General features: G+C 44.4%; 1 protein-coding gene across 29 annotated transcripts in view; it reads right to left on the bottom strand.

The window, feature by feature from the left end:
- Positions 1–18,067, bottom strand: part of FBRSL1 (fibrosin like 1) — a 518,463-nt gene that overhangs the window by 277,074 nt on the left and 223,322 nt on the right. For 21 of the 29 annotated variants that reach the window (XM_048063690.2, XM_066979011.1, XM_048063699.2 and 18 more), the window contains 2 exons: positions 17,038–17,139; positions 5,753–5,788 (listed from right to left, as the gene is read on the bottom strand). The exons of 2 other annotated variants lie outside the window; for them this stretch is intronic. In XM_048063690.2, the coding sequence (XP_047919647.1) occupies positions 5,753–5,788; positions 17,038–17,139 (138 nt within the window). The remainder of the gene's footprint in view (positions 1–5,752; positions 5,789–17,037; positions 17,140–18,067) is intronic. 6 more of the 29 variants (XM_066979014.1, XM_066979017.1, XM_066979033.1 and 3 more) reach the window with 2 other exon arrangements.

Genomic DNA, 18,067 nt, shown 5'->3' with positions numbered 1-18,067 from the left:
GGAACATATCTGCCATTCTTCTTCTTGTCCACAAGAGAAAGACAATTACAGTCCCTTTTTTATACTTGGCATCATGGCAAAACAAGATTGATACTTATTTTGGAATGATTACTCCTTTATTCATAAATCTTGTCCAGAAAATCTTGTTCATTTTGCCAGCCCACAGGCACACTATTGTAGGAAATGCATATTAAATTCACTTTTTTTTTTTTTTTATCATTTAACTTTGGCTCCAGCTCAAGGAGTTTTAGATTCATAACAAGAGCCCTGTTTCCAATATTGATTTTTGGCAAGGAAAAATGCTAATTTATCAGAGGTCCTAAAATACAATGATTTTTCCAGCCCAGCTACAAAATTTTACCTACCTACAGAGGAGAGATTTTTCATTAGCGTATGACAGATCAGCAAGTGGAGGAGCCCCATTAGTTACAAGTCAGGTTTGCCTCTGGTCACTGAGCACATTTCCACACCCACGAGCTGAACCACACATGAATTCCCAAGCAGAAGCAACACATGCTTCAGTGCAATCCTTTTGCTGATCTTAGTGCAGAAATGGATCTCTCTCAGGATGCCGGATTCTCGATGGCAATCACATAAGTGGCAAGGTATATAACCGTCACCTGTGGCGTTGAGCTGAGCTGTTTATGAAAAAGAAGCCGCTGAAGGTGCTTTTCTAAATCTGACACTTTGGTCCCCAGCCTGAGAGCACAAGAGCATCCGCGAAGCACCGGGCGGACCAGCGGAGCGCTGCTGGCACGAGCTTCCACGCGTTGTGTAACCATTACGCCGAAACGCCGAACCTGCCTGTACACGCACCGAGGGTTTCTGGCGTGGGAGCTGCCTCCTTAGTGGGGACCATCTGTTTCAGGGTTTCACAGAGCTGCATTGAGCTGGCACAAAATTAAAACAGGCCGTGAAAAGAGCTTTACAGGGTATATGAGGGTATATAAACCTGCGAACAGTCAACAGCTCAAGGCTGATGATTACCTAGCACTTTGCTGTCACTCATACCTGTCCTCCTTCCCACTGCGCCTGCTGCACCAGAGACCACCTCCACGCTGCAAATCAGGCGACTCAACGCCCAGCACACGTGCCCATGGCACCAGCTAAGGAGCTCTGAGCAAGTAAAGGTGGTCCTGGGCAGCTCCGTTCGGTGACAGCACCCTGTACAGCCCCATCAAGCACACAGAACAGATACACGATTCAATGAGAGAATCCTGCAAGGCCACCAAGATCATCTCTAACAACTGGGAAGCCAGGGCAGGCTGGGCCACAGGCACGCGGTACGGCAGGGCTCAGGGTGCTCCAAGCATGGAGGTTCTCGTTCCTGGGCTGCCTCACAAAGCAGAAAGCAAGCAGGTTGCGTGGTGCAAGTAGCACTGACCTGGCTCCGGATGACCCGCCCGGCTCTGCAGGCCTTAGGGACTTTTTGCAAATTTCTTGACACCCATGAGCTAGTCTGAGTTATCGGAGACGCTGGTTTCCGGTGCTCAACAAGAAAGATGTAAAGTCAACAGAATTTGATGAGCTGCCAGGGATTCGACTGGGCTGCAAAGACTTTGATATTTTACAGAAGCTCAGAATAAAAATCAGCAGCCGCTGTTGCCAAGTGCGCGTTACTGCTTTTATGAAAAATAAAAATCTTTCAAGAACAAATAAAACAAAACAAAGACATCTCATCCTCCTGCACTTTTGTTCCAAGGTACGCTCAGACAGGTTGGTTCACTGCCTACCCATTTGCCATATGCTTTCAAGTTTATTCACTCCTGCATTTTAGCCCCTTTCATTTCAGAAGAGGAACAGCTGCACAGATGTTCTATAAATAAACTGCATAATTTATTGGAAAAGGTTTTTTGTTTATTTTTTAAGCTACCACATACTCCCAATTCCTTCCTTTACTGTACTCTGCAGAAGTGACTCAAGTTCAACTGCAGCTTGGGTTTGTCTATATGATGAGCCCAACGTTATAAACAAATCCAACTTTTTAGCCATTAATAACTAACTGTAAGTACTGATTTTATGTTCGTTGTAACTACTTTCTAAGTATGTTAGGTCTTTAATTGACTTAGCTATCAGAAATTTGAAAAATGGTCCACAGGCAACTTAAATGATATATACTGAAACCTCAATATGTAGCTAATTTCTAATTTTACATTTATTTTTCAACAAATCAGTGCATTTTCAGATAGACAGGCCTCTCATACTATTACCAAAAAGACAATCTGTTTTGTCTGCTCAGAGTACACAGACAGACCTGTCTGACTAAAATCACCAATCTCATTTGTGTGTGCAGGAAGTGTGACAAATGGCTAGAGTAGTTTATCGCATATATGTAACAATCAAGTCATAAAGAGAATAAGATATTAACCTCCATAAACAAACTAGCATTCTATTTCTCAGCATAGCGGAAGTATACATTCAGTAAGATAAGGATATGGATCACATGCTACTGATGAGATAAGGAGCCTGCAGAAACAGTACAGACACAGATATGTCTCATGTTATCCATGTCAAACTACATGCCTTTCAAAACTTTATTTTGGGAAATTGGTTTATAAGAAATTTTGCCTGTGACCTGCTCAGACAGACTGTGAAACTACACGCCAAGTCACTGTTAGCACTGCTTTGGAGGCCACAATTTTCAAATGTAGAAATTAAATCTGCGTGCAGCTGAAGTTAACCAGAGGTCTTTGTTAACTTCAGCGACACCGGGATTTCAGTTATTGCAAGCATGGTCCTTATTTAGGCTCCGTGGGAAGCCTGAAATCAATGAAGTTGTTGGAATATTCAGCACTCAGGAGCTATTATGCAGACCCTTGTATTTAATTTTCTTAACTTCAGCTCCCGGGCCCCCAGCTTGCCGAGGCAGGTGGTGCCAACCTGTGCTGAGCACGCAGGCAGGCCTTGCCTGGCTTGCCTGACTGAAACCTTGGACTGAGACTTTTCACTCAAGAGACCTACGACAGGTTCCAAGTGCTCTTTCTGCAAATGCGCATTTCCTTAAAACGTCCTTTTATTTATTTACCAGCGTTTCTGAAATCAACCTGGTCTGCAAGGACAGCTGAAGGAAGCGAATGGTGAAGCGTGCAGATTTGAAGCAAGCTAATTAAAAAATGAACACGCACAAAATAGTTTGTGGTATTTAAACAGCTGCTTATGAAACCCGGTACAAGCACTTCACAGAGTAACGATATATATCATCATTTTGCAAGTGACAGTCTTCAACGACACAAGCCGTGCACAGATATCAGGAGGATATCAGGCAAGTACAAGAAACGGTGTCTCCACCGTGCCTCCTGCTAGCACTACTTCTTAACATGCTTTCACCATGTCTGGCAAACAACCTATTTGATGTAAACAGGGGCAGAGCCAAAATACTGACTTAGTGTTTCATATACAGCTGCTTTCACGAGAAAATGAAAACTGTTACAGGATATTACGGACAACCCCTGGTTTGGGGCCAGTCTTCTTGAACTGGTGGTTTGAACATCTCTGCCACCTGGGAGAATCAGCTTCCAGAACAGGTTTGGGCCAGCGAGGTCTGGCAGTGCTGGAAGTGATAGTCTCTGCCTTATGCTGAATCAATTTGGAGCAGCATCGGAGTCTTAAGGGAAACGGTCAGCCTCAACAGCTGGTAGTTGGTGAGGCAGAAGGCAATTTAATAGGGAAAATGACAACCCAAAAGGAAAAGCAACCCCAGCTCACACTGCTCATGATCTCAAAATACTGCCTTGGCGCGCAGAAAGCTCTTACCTCCCTTGACAGGTTATGGGTTGGCTAAATAAAAGAAACTTGTCCCCAAACATGCACAGAGAAGGAGCTAGAAATCTTCTCAGAATAATTTATCTGAGAGACAGAAGTAAATTTCTTAACATTCAGTGATGGTGGAAAACAGTCCTATGATTTACTGGCCTAGAGACTAAAAAGAACTCTTCGGCCTTTTTCCATTAAGATTTTGAAACCTATGTTATAGCCAGTGGGAAACTGTTTCATTCCCCAACCATGCCCTCAGTCATGAAATCTGTGAAGATGATTCATTATTATTCATGTGGTGCCACAGGCATGCATGGCATTTTACAGACAAAAAGAAGATACAGCATCTGCCTTTAGAAGCTTAGGTGGATCCAGCTGTTCACGTACAGGGGGAGCAGCACTCAACTGGTCTGCAAGTACAGATTTAAATCCCTGTACGAGAGCAAATGTTCCTCATCACTCGGTGAATTAAGTAACGATACTCACCTGGGATGCTGGAAAGCTTTTCACAGAAGGATACTTAGGAGACACGTGTCATTACTGTCTAAAAATTTGTGACAACATTCGTAATACCATAAGACTTTTCAAGTCATGTGCTATTTTTTAAAGCATTTGTGATTTAAATGTGCCTAGCTTTGTATTATGTATTTCTGATAATACATATGATAGCGTGCAACAGTGTTGCTATGAAATCAGAATATAAATTATGAACTGCCTAGCAATTAATTCATTCTCTGTGCATACAGCACCAGGTAGGACCTCACGGGTTCCATCAAACATCTCCAAACAAATTATTTAAAGAAAATAATTCATATGATTATCACGAAAAATTGTGTACCAGTTCTCTCATCAGGTTCCTAAAGGATATAAAGTTTACTCATTTTGATTGATGGAAAGTGAACAGCTATGGCTTTTGATAAGAGTTTTAGACCATGCGTCTAGAAGGCAAAACTTTATCATGGCAAAGGTCATGAAAAAAGCAATTATTGTCAATAAGTGTAGGCAGGAATTGTTAACTGCACGTAGATGTTCTCATTCAGATTTGCATACAGGATTAGCAAACACCTTTACCTACAGCCTTTGCACCAGTAATGAGGGAATACATGATTTATTGGCTGAACAACCAGGATACCATAACGGATATCTACATACCATACATTGGTTATGGGAGGCAGATACAGTGTGATTCCAGGAATTTTCGTGTTGACATTGCTAAGCCACTCATACCCTCTCCTATTTCTTCATTAATACATGCAATAACATCTATGTGCCTGCCTTTTTGGACCACTGAGCAGCAAAGGTACCCAAATAAACAAATAACTATACCATCTCTATGTGAGGAAATGTCATTATAGTACACACAAATAAGGTACATGTGAACAGAAATGGTCAATTCAACATCACTACTGCACTGTATACGTATGTAGATGTGCCCTGGCCCTGCACCACCAGCCCTATAGCACTTATACCTGGGACCAGCAACACCGTCCTCTGAAAACAAGGGATTTTTTTCTGCTACAATGTCTTGTAACTCAGAGCTTGTAAACAAGAGAGTATTGACTTTTTGTTCAGACCGGTGAGGGTCACAATTCTTCTTAAAGTGCAGTAATTTTCTCTTTGATTTTTGTATTTAATGCACAAATGACAACCTATGCAGGGTTGAGAGAGAGAGGAGAGGAGGGAAACATCTCCCACCGGTGTTGAAAACTCTCCCCTCTCACATCTTTTAATTCTCAGGAGATGGCTATCTAGCACAAATGCACCATAAAACAACCAAAAACCCCTTCCTATAGGCATAAAATTAAACTCAAGGAGCCCCCAGACTCCTAACGCTCTCTCACGTCAGAGCTGTCCCTTGCCGCGTGCATGACAGGCCTCTTCTCTAAGCCTATTTTTTACGTTCCGCATTTCTTTCGTGTCAGTGGATATGCAATAGGTAATGTAAACCTCTGCAATCAACATCAACAGAAGTGAAAGAATTAGCTGTAAAATGACTTACGGAGTAGCCTCTTCCTGAAAGCGATTGAGCAGAACTCTGTGGGAGGAAACAATATGCCACAGTAAGTAATGCAAGAGATTCTGTGTAATGTAAGATAAGATCATTTTGAGATTCCCTCCCCCAGCCCAGTATTCCTTAGGGGAAAACTTCACCACCAGAGCGCCTCAAATTATCTTCTGACATTCTGAGTGCTGCCACAGGAGTAACAGCAAAAGAGCATTTCCAGGTGAGGGCTCCAGGGCTATTTCAGACAAGGGTTTCATAAACTACAGCAGAGCTTCGACAGCGCCTTCCAACTAAGGTAAAAGCTCTCAGAGTGGGATACATCTTCATAGAAACAGCGACTCAAGGATGCACTGAAGTATGTGTTTTCAACTGGCCCTCTTCAGTACGTAATGGCAGCTTCCACGGAACAGCACGCAGGTACAAGGATGCTCTCCTGAAGCAGGCTGCACATTTTCCCTCACCGGCTCCAACTCATGTAACCATACACCCCACTTTCCACTCCCCTCCTATGAATTCATGAGCCTCCAGCCTTCACCGCTGCAGTATTACCATATGACAACTCTATCTGAGGCAACAATGGCACCAAAGCACTAATTTATCATCTCTCAGAGCTTTAATAAGCATTCTGTCCCTTTTGAATAAGTTAAATTATATTGTTTACTTCTGCTCTTCATTCCAGCTCCTCCTGCTCCTTTCTCTACCACATCCTTACCTCTTTCACAGGCTGCCAAATCATTTGGTTCTTTTCCTTTTTATTATACCATCTCCAGTCACTTGGATCTCTTTCCCCTCACTACAACCCAAGACTGTTGAGCCGCTGTTTTTCGCTGGCAGTGGCTTTCTCAAAGCAGCTAAATGAATTCCACCTCTATCCGCAGCTGCTGCTCTGTGCCTTCTTTTTGGAAAGTAAAAAGGAGCCTGGAACAGTGGTGGCATATGACAAGGAGGGAGCTGCAGCACATGACCCGTACTCTGCAGGCCGATTTCCAAGCGTGATTTACAATCACGATGCCCTTGCTACGTGACTTTGTTAAACAGGATTCAGGGAGCCTTAGCAGCCCCATTTCCAAGACTGATGTTCTAGTGGGTACCAAAGCCTAAACAAAAATACTGGAACACTGCAGGCTGGTCTCGAGGATTGTTTGTCTTTCTGCAGCAGTGCCAGGTGTTGCCGTGTTACTAAATCACCAGAACAGCACAGTACCCCCAAAAGATTGATTAACACAGACTGTGGACTACTGCAAACTTTTGCAATTTTCCCCCAGTAAGATAACAGAGCCTCTCTACTACCATTTTCAAACCTTTTGATCAGAAAATAACCCAAATACATCCAGAAACCTTTCCAGACTCCTGCACTCAGCACAAGACTCAATTCTTCTGTCCCTCAGCCTGTGCTCTGTGCCTTGCAACTGCCCCAGGCACCAGAGAAGCGCTTTGCCAGCCAAGCGCCCATGCAGAGACGTTTCTGAGGTGCAGAAGAGACAACAGCAACTAGGTGAGCGTGCTGCTGGGGGACGGGGGCTCCCAGCAGCCTTACCCCAGCCTGCCTGGAACGGGGAGCAGCGTGCCCGGAGGAAGGCAAGCTGTGCATCCACACGTCTGCAGCCAATGTGGGACCAGGTGCCAGGGCCCATCCCCTGGCCTGGCACGCAGCGCCCACACCGCTGTCCTGCTGCAGCTCCAGGATCTCTGCTCTGTAGGAAAAGGGCAGCTCTCACAGGCAAGTCTGAGAGAGCAGTAACAAAGTGCTCCCAGGGTGTAACTTTCGGCCTTTTGCATATTACACATTGCTTTGGCCTCTGCCTTCAAATGCTGGAAAAAGATAGGGAGATATTTATAAACCTCTTTAATGTAAACTGCCCAGAAATAAGGCTACAGACTGGTGAAATGAAGGGCAGTAGCATTTATTTGTTTCTGAGAAACTAAGATGAACCTATCCCTCCTCCTAAATACATTAAGAAAACAAAACAAAACACTCATGGGATTCAGCCTTGTATAGAAAAAAGGTTAATAACAATATCCTGCTATCTACATAAGTACACTGAACAGCTAAATACAATTACCTGTTCTGACACTTGTGATAGCTCGAGCAGGCAGTTCACCTAAAGCGCACACAGAAACGACGAGGGGGTGAATTACCTGCTCTAAGAGATGGGAGGAGGAAAGGAGAAAAGGCAGCATTTCCCCTTCTTCCCCTCACTCAAGTTGGTTTTAACAAAGATCAACAAAGTCTAGCAAATTGGAAATAATAACCAAAAACAGAAACAGGAGGTTTCGTTAAAAGCTTCCCTCTAGGGAAACAGCCCCTCCAAGCAGTCTCACTTTAACACAGTTATTTTCAATCTTGGAGACTTGTGGACCCTCCAAAGAATTTTCCAGGGATGGAGCAGACCCTTGGATGACAAGTTCAAACAAGCTAACAACGACCTGCTTTTCTTAGATAACTTTCAGGCATCCCAAGCTGTCCAAGAACCCCAGGAATCTGTAGACCACTGATTTAAACCATTGAGTAGAAAAGAATAAACAAAGGCTGAATACAGTGTTACATCAGAAATAATTAAAACTGAATGGCAATTTACGCTGGCATTTTTCACATCTAAGAACTTCTTTCTCCTTTACAAGTTTTAACATTACATTTCCTGGAAATCAGGGGGGGGGAAAGCGTTTTCTTTCTACCCTCAGAATTTTTATTGCATGTATAAAGTTAGTAACCGGCGAATGCTTTGGATTCAACTTGTAGAATCCTTTCCAACAATTAGGTTTATGCACAGCCGTGCCCCACGCTCTCCAGAGCTGTTTGCATGCATGTTTCTGCACATCTAACAGACCGCTATTGCTCTCTCGGCTAGTGAGGAACACTGCGGGCTCTTTAGGGGACTCCATACCAAACTGCCACATGTAGTAGCCTTGAGAGCCCCAACTAACAGCAGCTACAAGCACCAGAGCAGAATAGTTTGCATGCAACTGTGATGGATGTTCCTAAGGAGAATATCTTTTGGGGTTGATATAAAAATAGTTCAATCCATATGTCTCAATACCCACATCAAATAACGAGGAAAGTAATCAATAGTGGCTGCAAATATAAGAAATCTTAGTGGAAGTTTAACTTGGCATCTACCCAAACTTCAAGCAACCTCCTTTGGTGGTGAATGAGTGCTTGTCTGGCAGGAGCAGTAACTGGTGCAAGCCTTCAGCTGCAATGCCTTATGCAGAGGCTCTCACCTACAGGATGGGGACACTTTCCTGGAACATTATCATAAAGTCCTTGCTCTCAAAATAGTTTATTTGCTATTCTGGTCATTATTTGCCTCCTCTAAAAGCACGTCAAACAGCAAGGTATGGTCACCAGAGCACCCAGCTAAACACACATGCTAGTGCCGCCCTGACCAGCACTAACAGGTAGCTTTGGTTCACCCGTGACCAAAACCCCAACCCAACCCATCTCTCACTGCTTTAACCCTGGCACCACCAAAGGCTTGGTTCTGGCCATCCCAAACTGGTCGGAGGAAGGCACCACGGGCAGGAGAGACGCAGCCAAAGACGCAATTCCAAGACAGAGCATTGTGACCCCACCTGGCCAACTGCCTGCAGGAAGAGCCGCCGCGCCCCGCATTTCCAAACGCCTTCCCATCTCCAAAACTCAGTGCTGAGACGCTGGGGATGAGGGGGACGGGGGGAGCACCATGCCCGTACCTCCCGCTGCTGCACCAAGCTCGCGGAGGCTGCTCCCACCATGGGGCGCGATCCCCAGAACGTCGGGGAGGGCAGGGCCCTCTGTGCTGGGCTGGAGCTCCGGCTTTCGTGACTCCCGGGGCTCTTTCAGCGCTGTCTGGAATGCCCTGAGTTTCTAAGGGAGACTGTTCCTAGTTAGGGGCAAAATGAGTGTGGTCTGTGCATTTAATGACGCATAAGTGGAACTACAGTGCTAGATGGCATTTGTGCATAAAGATAAATGGCTTATAATATTTTGCAGATGATGTGCTCTTTTACAGCTAAAGATTTTTGGTTCCTTTTAAGCCCAAGGTTAAAAACAAAACCAGACAGCACAGACAAGACATTTCAGTTATGTCACAGAGTGAATTATTTCTACCCTGGGATAGCTCTCATGTTAATTACACTGGCTGTAAAAAAATACACCTTTCTGGCAGCAAAGACAAAATCCTACCGCTGAAAAACTCAACTATCCCCGCAACGTCCTTGAGAGTTTGAGTTGCACTGCAATTTTATTTAAAAGATCTCTTCCTTTACTCGTTATCAACACCATGATTGCAATTTAGAAAAGAAAATCACGACAAAATCTCACCAATAACCTTCAGGAGGTTTTCCAAGATTGTCTATTAAATTGATGGGAAGAGTTATTTCCTTTGTATAAACAAAAGCATGGCCTTCCACTGCTCTCATGATGCAAAACAAATCAAGATGCTCTCTGTTCAGTTTCTTAAAGCCACTGGGTTATTTATTGAACTGGAAAGACAGTAAGAAGGGCTTTAAAATACAGTAACGTCAAGGTAACAGGACACCTCGAGCCAATTCCACACTCTCAGTGGTTCGGAGAGACTTTAACTTGGATCTTTTACATCCTTGATATATGAACTAACCATAGAGGGATTAGATAAAAAGCAGGTGATGGCAGCGTGACCGCAAAATCAGCTCTCTGTTTTTTGGTATTCAATTCCTTCCTCTTTGGCTACAAGACCTAAATTAGCATATTCCAGAAATGTCAGGAGTTCATTTCAGCTTTTCTGATATGTGCCACTTGTGTTGGCTGACACCAAGAATACATTGAGCAACTCTACAGTCTCAGCTGTTGAAATAGCTGTTTTGGGCAAATAGCTATTCATTTGGACAAAGGACAGCCCCCAAAAGAGCCTCCTAGCACTATTATTATTATCATCCCCATGTCAGTGTGAAAAACGATGCAGAAAAAGACTTAGACGTGTCCAGTGTTACCCAAGGAGTCCTCAGCAGAGGAAACATATTTCCTGTCTCCCATTTTGCAACTAATTTTTCCTTGCTCAATCACAGGCCCAAACTCATCATATACCATGTGCCTGATTTGTTTGTCTAGCATTATAATTAATAATATGGAAAGAACATATAATAATATGGGAAGAACAAATTTTCAAATTACATTTTATAATGTTTGTTCAGGATGAAAACTCACCTTAGCTGTATCTGTCTTCCACTAGTTCTCAATTGCCCCAATTGGGTGATCAGACCGGACTCAGACACGAGGAAGCATGTATGTTTGCTGGTTCACTTGGTCGCTTACAGAACACTTAACAACAGAATAATAGTTCAGCTTTGAGTACTGGAGAAATCCAGTACTGCCTTTCCAGGCATGTCTCTTATAAAACCTGTCTGCCTTGAGATGAGAAGGGTAAGTGGAGAGGAGGGCAAAAAGGGCCAAGGACATAGGATATATCCCAGACCTTAACAAGAAGACTCTTAACGCAATTTATTTCTATATTCACACCCCTGTCTGTTAATACAATGAGTGCAATTGACTTGGCAAAGGTCACAGAATGCATCTGATGTTCACTTGGATTAGAAACCAGGACCTGACAAGATAACCACAATACATGATGAATGATTTTGGATGTCATGCAAAACTTGAATGCGTTCCTTCTGTAACTCACTTATTTTATTATGTTGGATAAACAAAGGGGCGTTATTCCCCCCGGAAATACTGCAAAAAACGTTCAGTGAGATATCAAACTACACAAGCTCTAAACATCTGTAACTGGCTTGATAAGCTACAGAACCCAAACCGGCTTCCAACCAGAAGAGGAAACTCAGATTTCTAGAGCTGATGGCCACAGAGAACAGAAGAAAAACGGCCGCTGACCAGAAACACGCAAGCCATTTCTGCACAGTCACTCAGCCAGGAGCAGTATGAAAAGACTTCACCCTTTCAAAATGGGGTTCAGCGTGGATGACCTTCAGGGGTCCCTTCCAACCATTCTGCGATCCTGTGATTCATTCAGTGAATGCAAAGAACGTCTGCAGGTGCTGTTCCCATTCAAACCATCACCCTTTGGACCGAATTCCCAAAGCCTCCTCCAGACTTTCCTCCAAGCTGTGCTCTACCACCCAAAGCTTCATGTAAATCGTTGAAACTTTGCTCGTAATTTCAGCTGCAGTGGAATGCGAGCATTCAGCATTTTGCGGGACACAAAGATAAAAGGAGATAGCACACTGTAGGGATATTAATTTTCTCTTCCAGAAGAAAGAGACTTGAAAGGTTTCATAGTACTTGTGTGTATATTCAAACCAGTTTCCCAAGATTCATGGTTTGATGAGGAGTCTTAAAACTAGCCTATATTTCACCAAGCTCTACATTGCTTATTCTGCTCTTCTGACCAGGAATCAGGTTCTAGCGTGTTACATGTAGGAAACAATGGACAGGATCTGCCCCAAAGAGTTTGCAGACAGCATTTTGCTATCCCAGGCCTTCTGAAAAACTCCTCTAGAGCACCACCCTCAGTATCATCCCTTACTACCTGCACCGAGCCTCTCCTGGTGTTAAACACACCGAGCTCTTCTGTTGTGTTGCGCCCTGCCTAGAGCCGAGACCAGGCATCCCACACGTCTCACAGTTTGTAAAGTGGATAAATGTGGACCTGTGGTGCAACTGTGGTCCAACTCTCACTTCAGAGGCTCTTTTGATCATGCTCCTGGCAAGGTACTTCAGCCTTAGGCACACGTAATGGACCTGCGGCTTTGTACCCTGCCGCTGCTTTAATCCCCCTGCCCCGGGAGGGAAAGCGTGGTAGAGAAAGTAGGAGGGAAGGGGGAGATAGGGACTGTGATGGCACACAAAGAAAGGCAGATCACAGTGAACTGTTTGAATCAGAAATCACAGAAATTATTTTGTATTCATCTACCAAAGAGAGAATTTTATATCTAGTCTATACAATATGCTAAATACTTATCAAAGAACATTTAGAGAGAGGGAAATCTCTGCATTTCCTAAAAGAATGCTTTCTGTTTATTACGTTTAAAGAAAAACAAACAAACATACGAGGATAGCATGATGGAAAATTAGAAAAGATCGCCTGGGGGATGGGAGATAAGAGGAAAAAGCTCTGAACAACTTAGAAGCAGCGCTTGCTGATTTTTTTTTTTGTACAGCTCAAGTCAATCCCTTGAAAAGGAGAGTTTTGACTCTTAAGTGGCCAGCACCTCTTGCAACATATTTCCTAATCAGTGAGTATTTATGGTCGATATTTTATATTTCCAATTTCCCCCTAAGGGCTCGTGAGAAAGCAGCACACCTGCCAACCTTTTCAGCTGGGCCAATAATTGCCAATTTGCTCTTTGCCTTAGTATATCACTCAATTTAGCCCTGGCTGTGCCCTGCATACATCCTCATTCATCTCTGTGCCCCCATGACAATTAGAGTGTTAGCTTCAGCTAACTAGGGCAACTATTCTACTAGGGTTGGAAGACAATTATTAGTCTATTTTCCCATCTTGTGGCAACAAAATTGAGAATCCATGACAATTACATTCAGCAATTCTGCACTCTGCCGCCTGCTCCCCCTCCTTGCCCCCACCTTCCGAATATTTCAAATTATCACAGCTCTACTACCACATTCAAATTTTCCATGTTCACAGGGAGTGAGGCTTCTATTTAAATGATAATGAGGGACGATCCATTCAATTTAGTGAGGGAGAAAATCCATTAAAAAGCAGGCAGTTCTTAAGCTGATGGGTCAAGAAAAAGATAAAAACCTTTTTTTAAAAGCCATTATACAAGGCTCCGTGTGGATTTTTGGACTGTTCAGAACATCAGAAAAGATTAGGACAATTATAGAACATGGGGAAAACCAAAACAAAATGCCCAAGCCTTCCACTTTTACTTGGGTCAACACAACAAAATAGCAATATGGCTTATCTGGCTCTTAATTCTCTGGTAACTTCCAATTACCTCACTATAAAGGACAGCAGAGGAAAATCCCATTTTGGAAAAAAGCTGTTGACTCTGCGTTGGTTGCAGAGGACCTGCAAGTACATGTGTAATAGGGATGTCAGCTTAATAATAGATTTTAAGGGAACTTTACATCAACACTGGGAACATAAACAAGTGGCAAATTCCCATCCCGTCCCCCAAACCACACAATCTGCTGTGCAAAGCTGGGTTAAAACTTCTCTGCTTTCCCATTCAGAAGTTTCATCGTCCAAAGGAAGAAACCAGCCTCAACAAATCACACCTCTGCAGCCAGCGATGATTTCACTTGATCATAATAAGCATTTTTCCCAATGATGCATAATAAATGGCACTCAGAGTAATGTCTGGAAAGACGGACTATACAACACAGACAATTACTGTTTTACTATGAAGTCACAGCACTCTCCCCCCACAGAAGTTTCATTGTGTCAAAGCAGCAGCAAAATGCTCTGCATTTTGTTGTGGATAGACTGATAGCTCTGTGTGTGCATGTGCAAGACACAATCAATCATTTGCTTCAGCTTTCTTTAGAGTGCAATTATTTCACGACAGACCGGGCCACCTCTTGACTTCATGGTCCATTAGAGACTAATGACATGCATTAATGTAAATAAAGAACAACTTACTGGCATCCCATTGAACAAGTCACCTCGAGAAACAAATCACACAGAGGAGCTAAGCTGTTCATAATAGCGCCTTCTAAATGGAGACCAACAATAAAGCCGGAGGGAGGACTCCCGTGCTCCTAAGGTGGCAACGCTGAACGCTGTAGCTGACACTTTCATGCACACATTTCCCACCACACCTGCTGTGTGTCACCGTACAGCAGCCAAACCTGCTACCTCCTGCCTCATTTACTTCATTGTTCGCCCAAGTTAATGGGAACGGGGATGGGAGGGAAAGGCAGCATGAAAAGAAGTCCTCAAGGCCAAATGCACCAAGAAACAGCAGGAGAGCTACTCGGGGATAGCGAGAAAGAGCCCAGGTGCCTGCAGCCGCAACACATCCATCTGCAAGGAACGCGGCCACCCCCAGCGCAGCCGCGTGTTAGAACCTCGATGTGTAACCACCAGCCATGAGGAGAAACCATCCGTGCCTTCCCTTTACATCCTTACTGCCCTGGGGCTTCTTAATTCTCAGTGCCACATGGAAGAGCTTGCCTCAGTTCAGCTGCCCACCACCTATTTAAACAGTGCCAGGAAATACAGCTTCAGAGCGAGCAGCGCAGGGACCAGGGGTGCTGGACAGAAAATCCTGCACAAATTGATGCTCAGCAGCACATCATCATCATCTCCCCCTTCCCTGCTCCCTCTCCACAAAAAAGAAAAAATCTGCTGCCTTATTCCTCCGCACACAAATGGGGAAAACCATCCAACTGCACCCGTGGGACTTGCTAAGACTTTCTGACAGTCACTAAATAGACTACAGAACATTTACTAGTACGCAAGGAAGCGTTGTACGTAATTAAAGCTAAATTGCACTCGTCAAGTAATGAACGAAGAGCATTCTGTGATTCATGAACCTTACTTTTCAAACTGTTTAATTACTAATTTAAAAAATTCTCATTTGCAACGGGTCGTCGGGTCACGAGAGCAACTTCAGCAAAGCTCTGAAGTGTGCCCTGGCCTTGAGGCACTGCCCAAATGTCCCCATTGACTAAGAAAAGAGGAGTGCCTATTTCCCCCTGAATTTCACTGGCTGATTAACTGCCTTTGAAGATTTCGAGGGAATTAGGCACTCAAACGCAATTCCTACAGGCTCAGCCTGTAACTTTGGGGGCAAAGTGAAAGGAGGAGAAAAAACGGGAAGTGCATTGGCTTAACAAGAAAAGTCTCCGAGACCACTTAACGCTTTGACCTAAGCTAATCGCTGGGTCTGAATATGTTATTCCTCTCCCACGCCCCCACAGCACCACACAGCAGCGCTATGAGGCACCTCTGGTCACATACCTGTCAAGAGCGGCCACGGGGAGGGAAAGGAGAGGATCACATCAATACATATGTACAAAATTGAGACCATTATTGCCTAATAACACTGCCAAAGACGCCCTGCAGTAGGGTGATTTGCCCCAGGGCCCCCTCCCCACCTGTCCCCCCGGCGGAGCGTGGGCTCGCAGTCCTGGATGCAGATCACAGGACAGGGTTATTTTTCTCTTCCTCCCACTGCGGGGGCTGTTTACAGCGCCCCATTCACACTCCAAACATGTAGAGAGAATTTTCCCCCGTCACATTTCCCTGTCAGAGCTGTCAAGCTGAATCCCGCTTTAATCTGCCAAAAGCACTTTTCTGCTGACATTTTTAATAAATACTTTCAGCTTTTAAACACATTTGTGGGAGCCATTTTTTCCCCTTTTTCTCCCTTCTCCTCCTGTAGAATGGGCTCTGAAAGCCTTAATAGCAAATACATTACACTTATCAAAGGCTTTCCCCCCCTCTTCCTTTTGCATCCTGAAGCGGAGGTAGTGTTTTCAATTTTAAAGCTAAATTAACTGTCCAATTGAATTTAGCTGGTGTGAGCCGTTTTCTGTGACAGGTTTTAGTTATGAAGCATATTTTACATTAATAGAACTCAACATGAAAACCACTCGCTCTGGGATTTCTGTGGCTTGCCATTGAAATGGCAAATTTAATATTTCAGACATGCTCGTGCCAGCGTTTGATTATTGTTCTTCATTTAAATCTCTCCTAACGGGAAAGGTCCTAATTAGTAAAAAATCATGTTTTAATGAAGGCGAAATGCTAATTGCTAACACAAAAAGCCTTCATATAAAATTATCCCAGCACTGCCATTGATTTCTTGGTGACTCAAAAGCCCATTTGTGTGTTTACACACTAAGGCACCATTTGCTTTTGTTTTATCATAACATTTCACTCAACGTACCATCAAATTTCCTGAGAGAAAGACAGCTCTCCCCCAAAACCTTTCATAACTTGGAGGCAGGAAGCATAAAATTAGATGAACTGACTTTGCACCCAAACTACGTAATTACGTGCAGTAGCTAAAACCAAAAATACTGTAAAAAGCCTTTTAACACAACTTCTTTGAGAAAAGAAAACAAAACATCAAGCCGTTTTTCCCTGAGGAATAACAATTCCATTTTGTTTTCCCATTTCTGATCTTTCGCTTATCATATTATTTGCACCATGATTATAGTGTTTGCGAGGCAGCTCAACCACTTATGCCATAACACTCAATCATGACATAAAAAAAAGTTATTACACAGTGACCTCTGGATGCCAACATTTGTTCAGCAAGATTTATGAAAAGCCATGTCAGCAGCGGGAATTGCTGCAATGAAGCGATGCTTTCTCCTGAATGGTACTTACATCACTGAGACGGTCCCTTGAGCTGCTCCGCTGAGAGCTTGTGGCCTCCCTGATGCTGTCCTCCTCGCTATTTCTGCCACTTCTGCTTGTAGGGACCTTCATCTAGAGGGAGAAGAAGGAGGGGGAAAAAGGAGATTTTCAAGCACTGCCACCTGTTCCCGAGGTCGCCAACAGCGGTTTATCCAATGTTTTACTCCTATGCCCACAGCACCGTGTAAGAGGATGCTTTTGAACTCATGGGGCTTCTCTGAAGTTGGGCTTGACCCCATGTGTCCACACTCCCTCTCGTAAACGTGTGAGGAAGGGGTGCTTTTAGCACTCCTGGAGGCAGGCCAGGCCGCGCCACAGGCCCAGGGCCCGACGCGGTGAGGGGAGCAGGCAGACAAACCCACTGCACTTTTTGCTACCAGCAAACCTCATCAGAGTTTGAGCACTGTCACTTGCTGCTGGACCACGGCTGATTCAGGCGGCCTTCAAGCGTTTAGGCCGCGATGGGTTTCCTCAAGGGGCTCCGGTCAGACGCAGCCATTGCGCTGCAGCGGCCATGGCTCTGCCCTCAGGTTAGGGCATCCCTGGAAAGCCTAACACTGGCACCTGGCGCTCACTGTTCCCCTTCCGCCAGGAGGTTCTTCACCTCTTCCAAGTTGCAGGCTGAGGCCTGGACCCTCGAAGGGGCCCAGACATGCCCCAGGGCCACCACCCCTAGCCACCACACTGAGAGGCCCCTAGCCACCACGCTGAGAGGCCGGCACCTGCCTAACAGGCCGGTGCCCAAATGCTGAGGGAAGGGCCTGAAGCACCTTGCTCAGGGGCATCTGAAGCACAGCGTGATTAACTCTTACAGCCAAGGCTGGTTCTCTAACCACTAAATCATCCCTCCGGAAGTTTTGGTTCAGTTTGTACATAGGACACTAAGTGAGAATCGACAATGTTTGAAATCACACAACTTTCCACTTACATCTGCAAAGCGTGTTACCAGGGGAGGAGAAGGATAGGATAGATATGTCATTCACAGCTTCATTCCTGGGCT

This window comes from Anser cygnoides, chromosome 17 (assembly GCF_040182565.1).
Source record: "Anser cygnoides isolate HZ-2024a breed goose chromosome 17, Taihu_goose_T2T_genome, whole genome shotgun sequence".
In the NCBI taxonomy this organism is placed as follows: Eukaryota; Metazoa; Chordata; class Aves; order Anseriformes; family Anatidae; genus Anser; species Anser cygnoides.
Note: the sequence above shows the minus strand (reverse complement) of the source record. Positions and strands in the feature narration are given on the sequence as shown.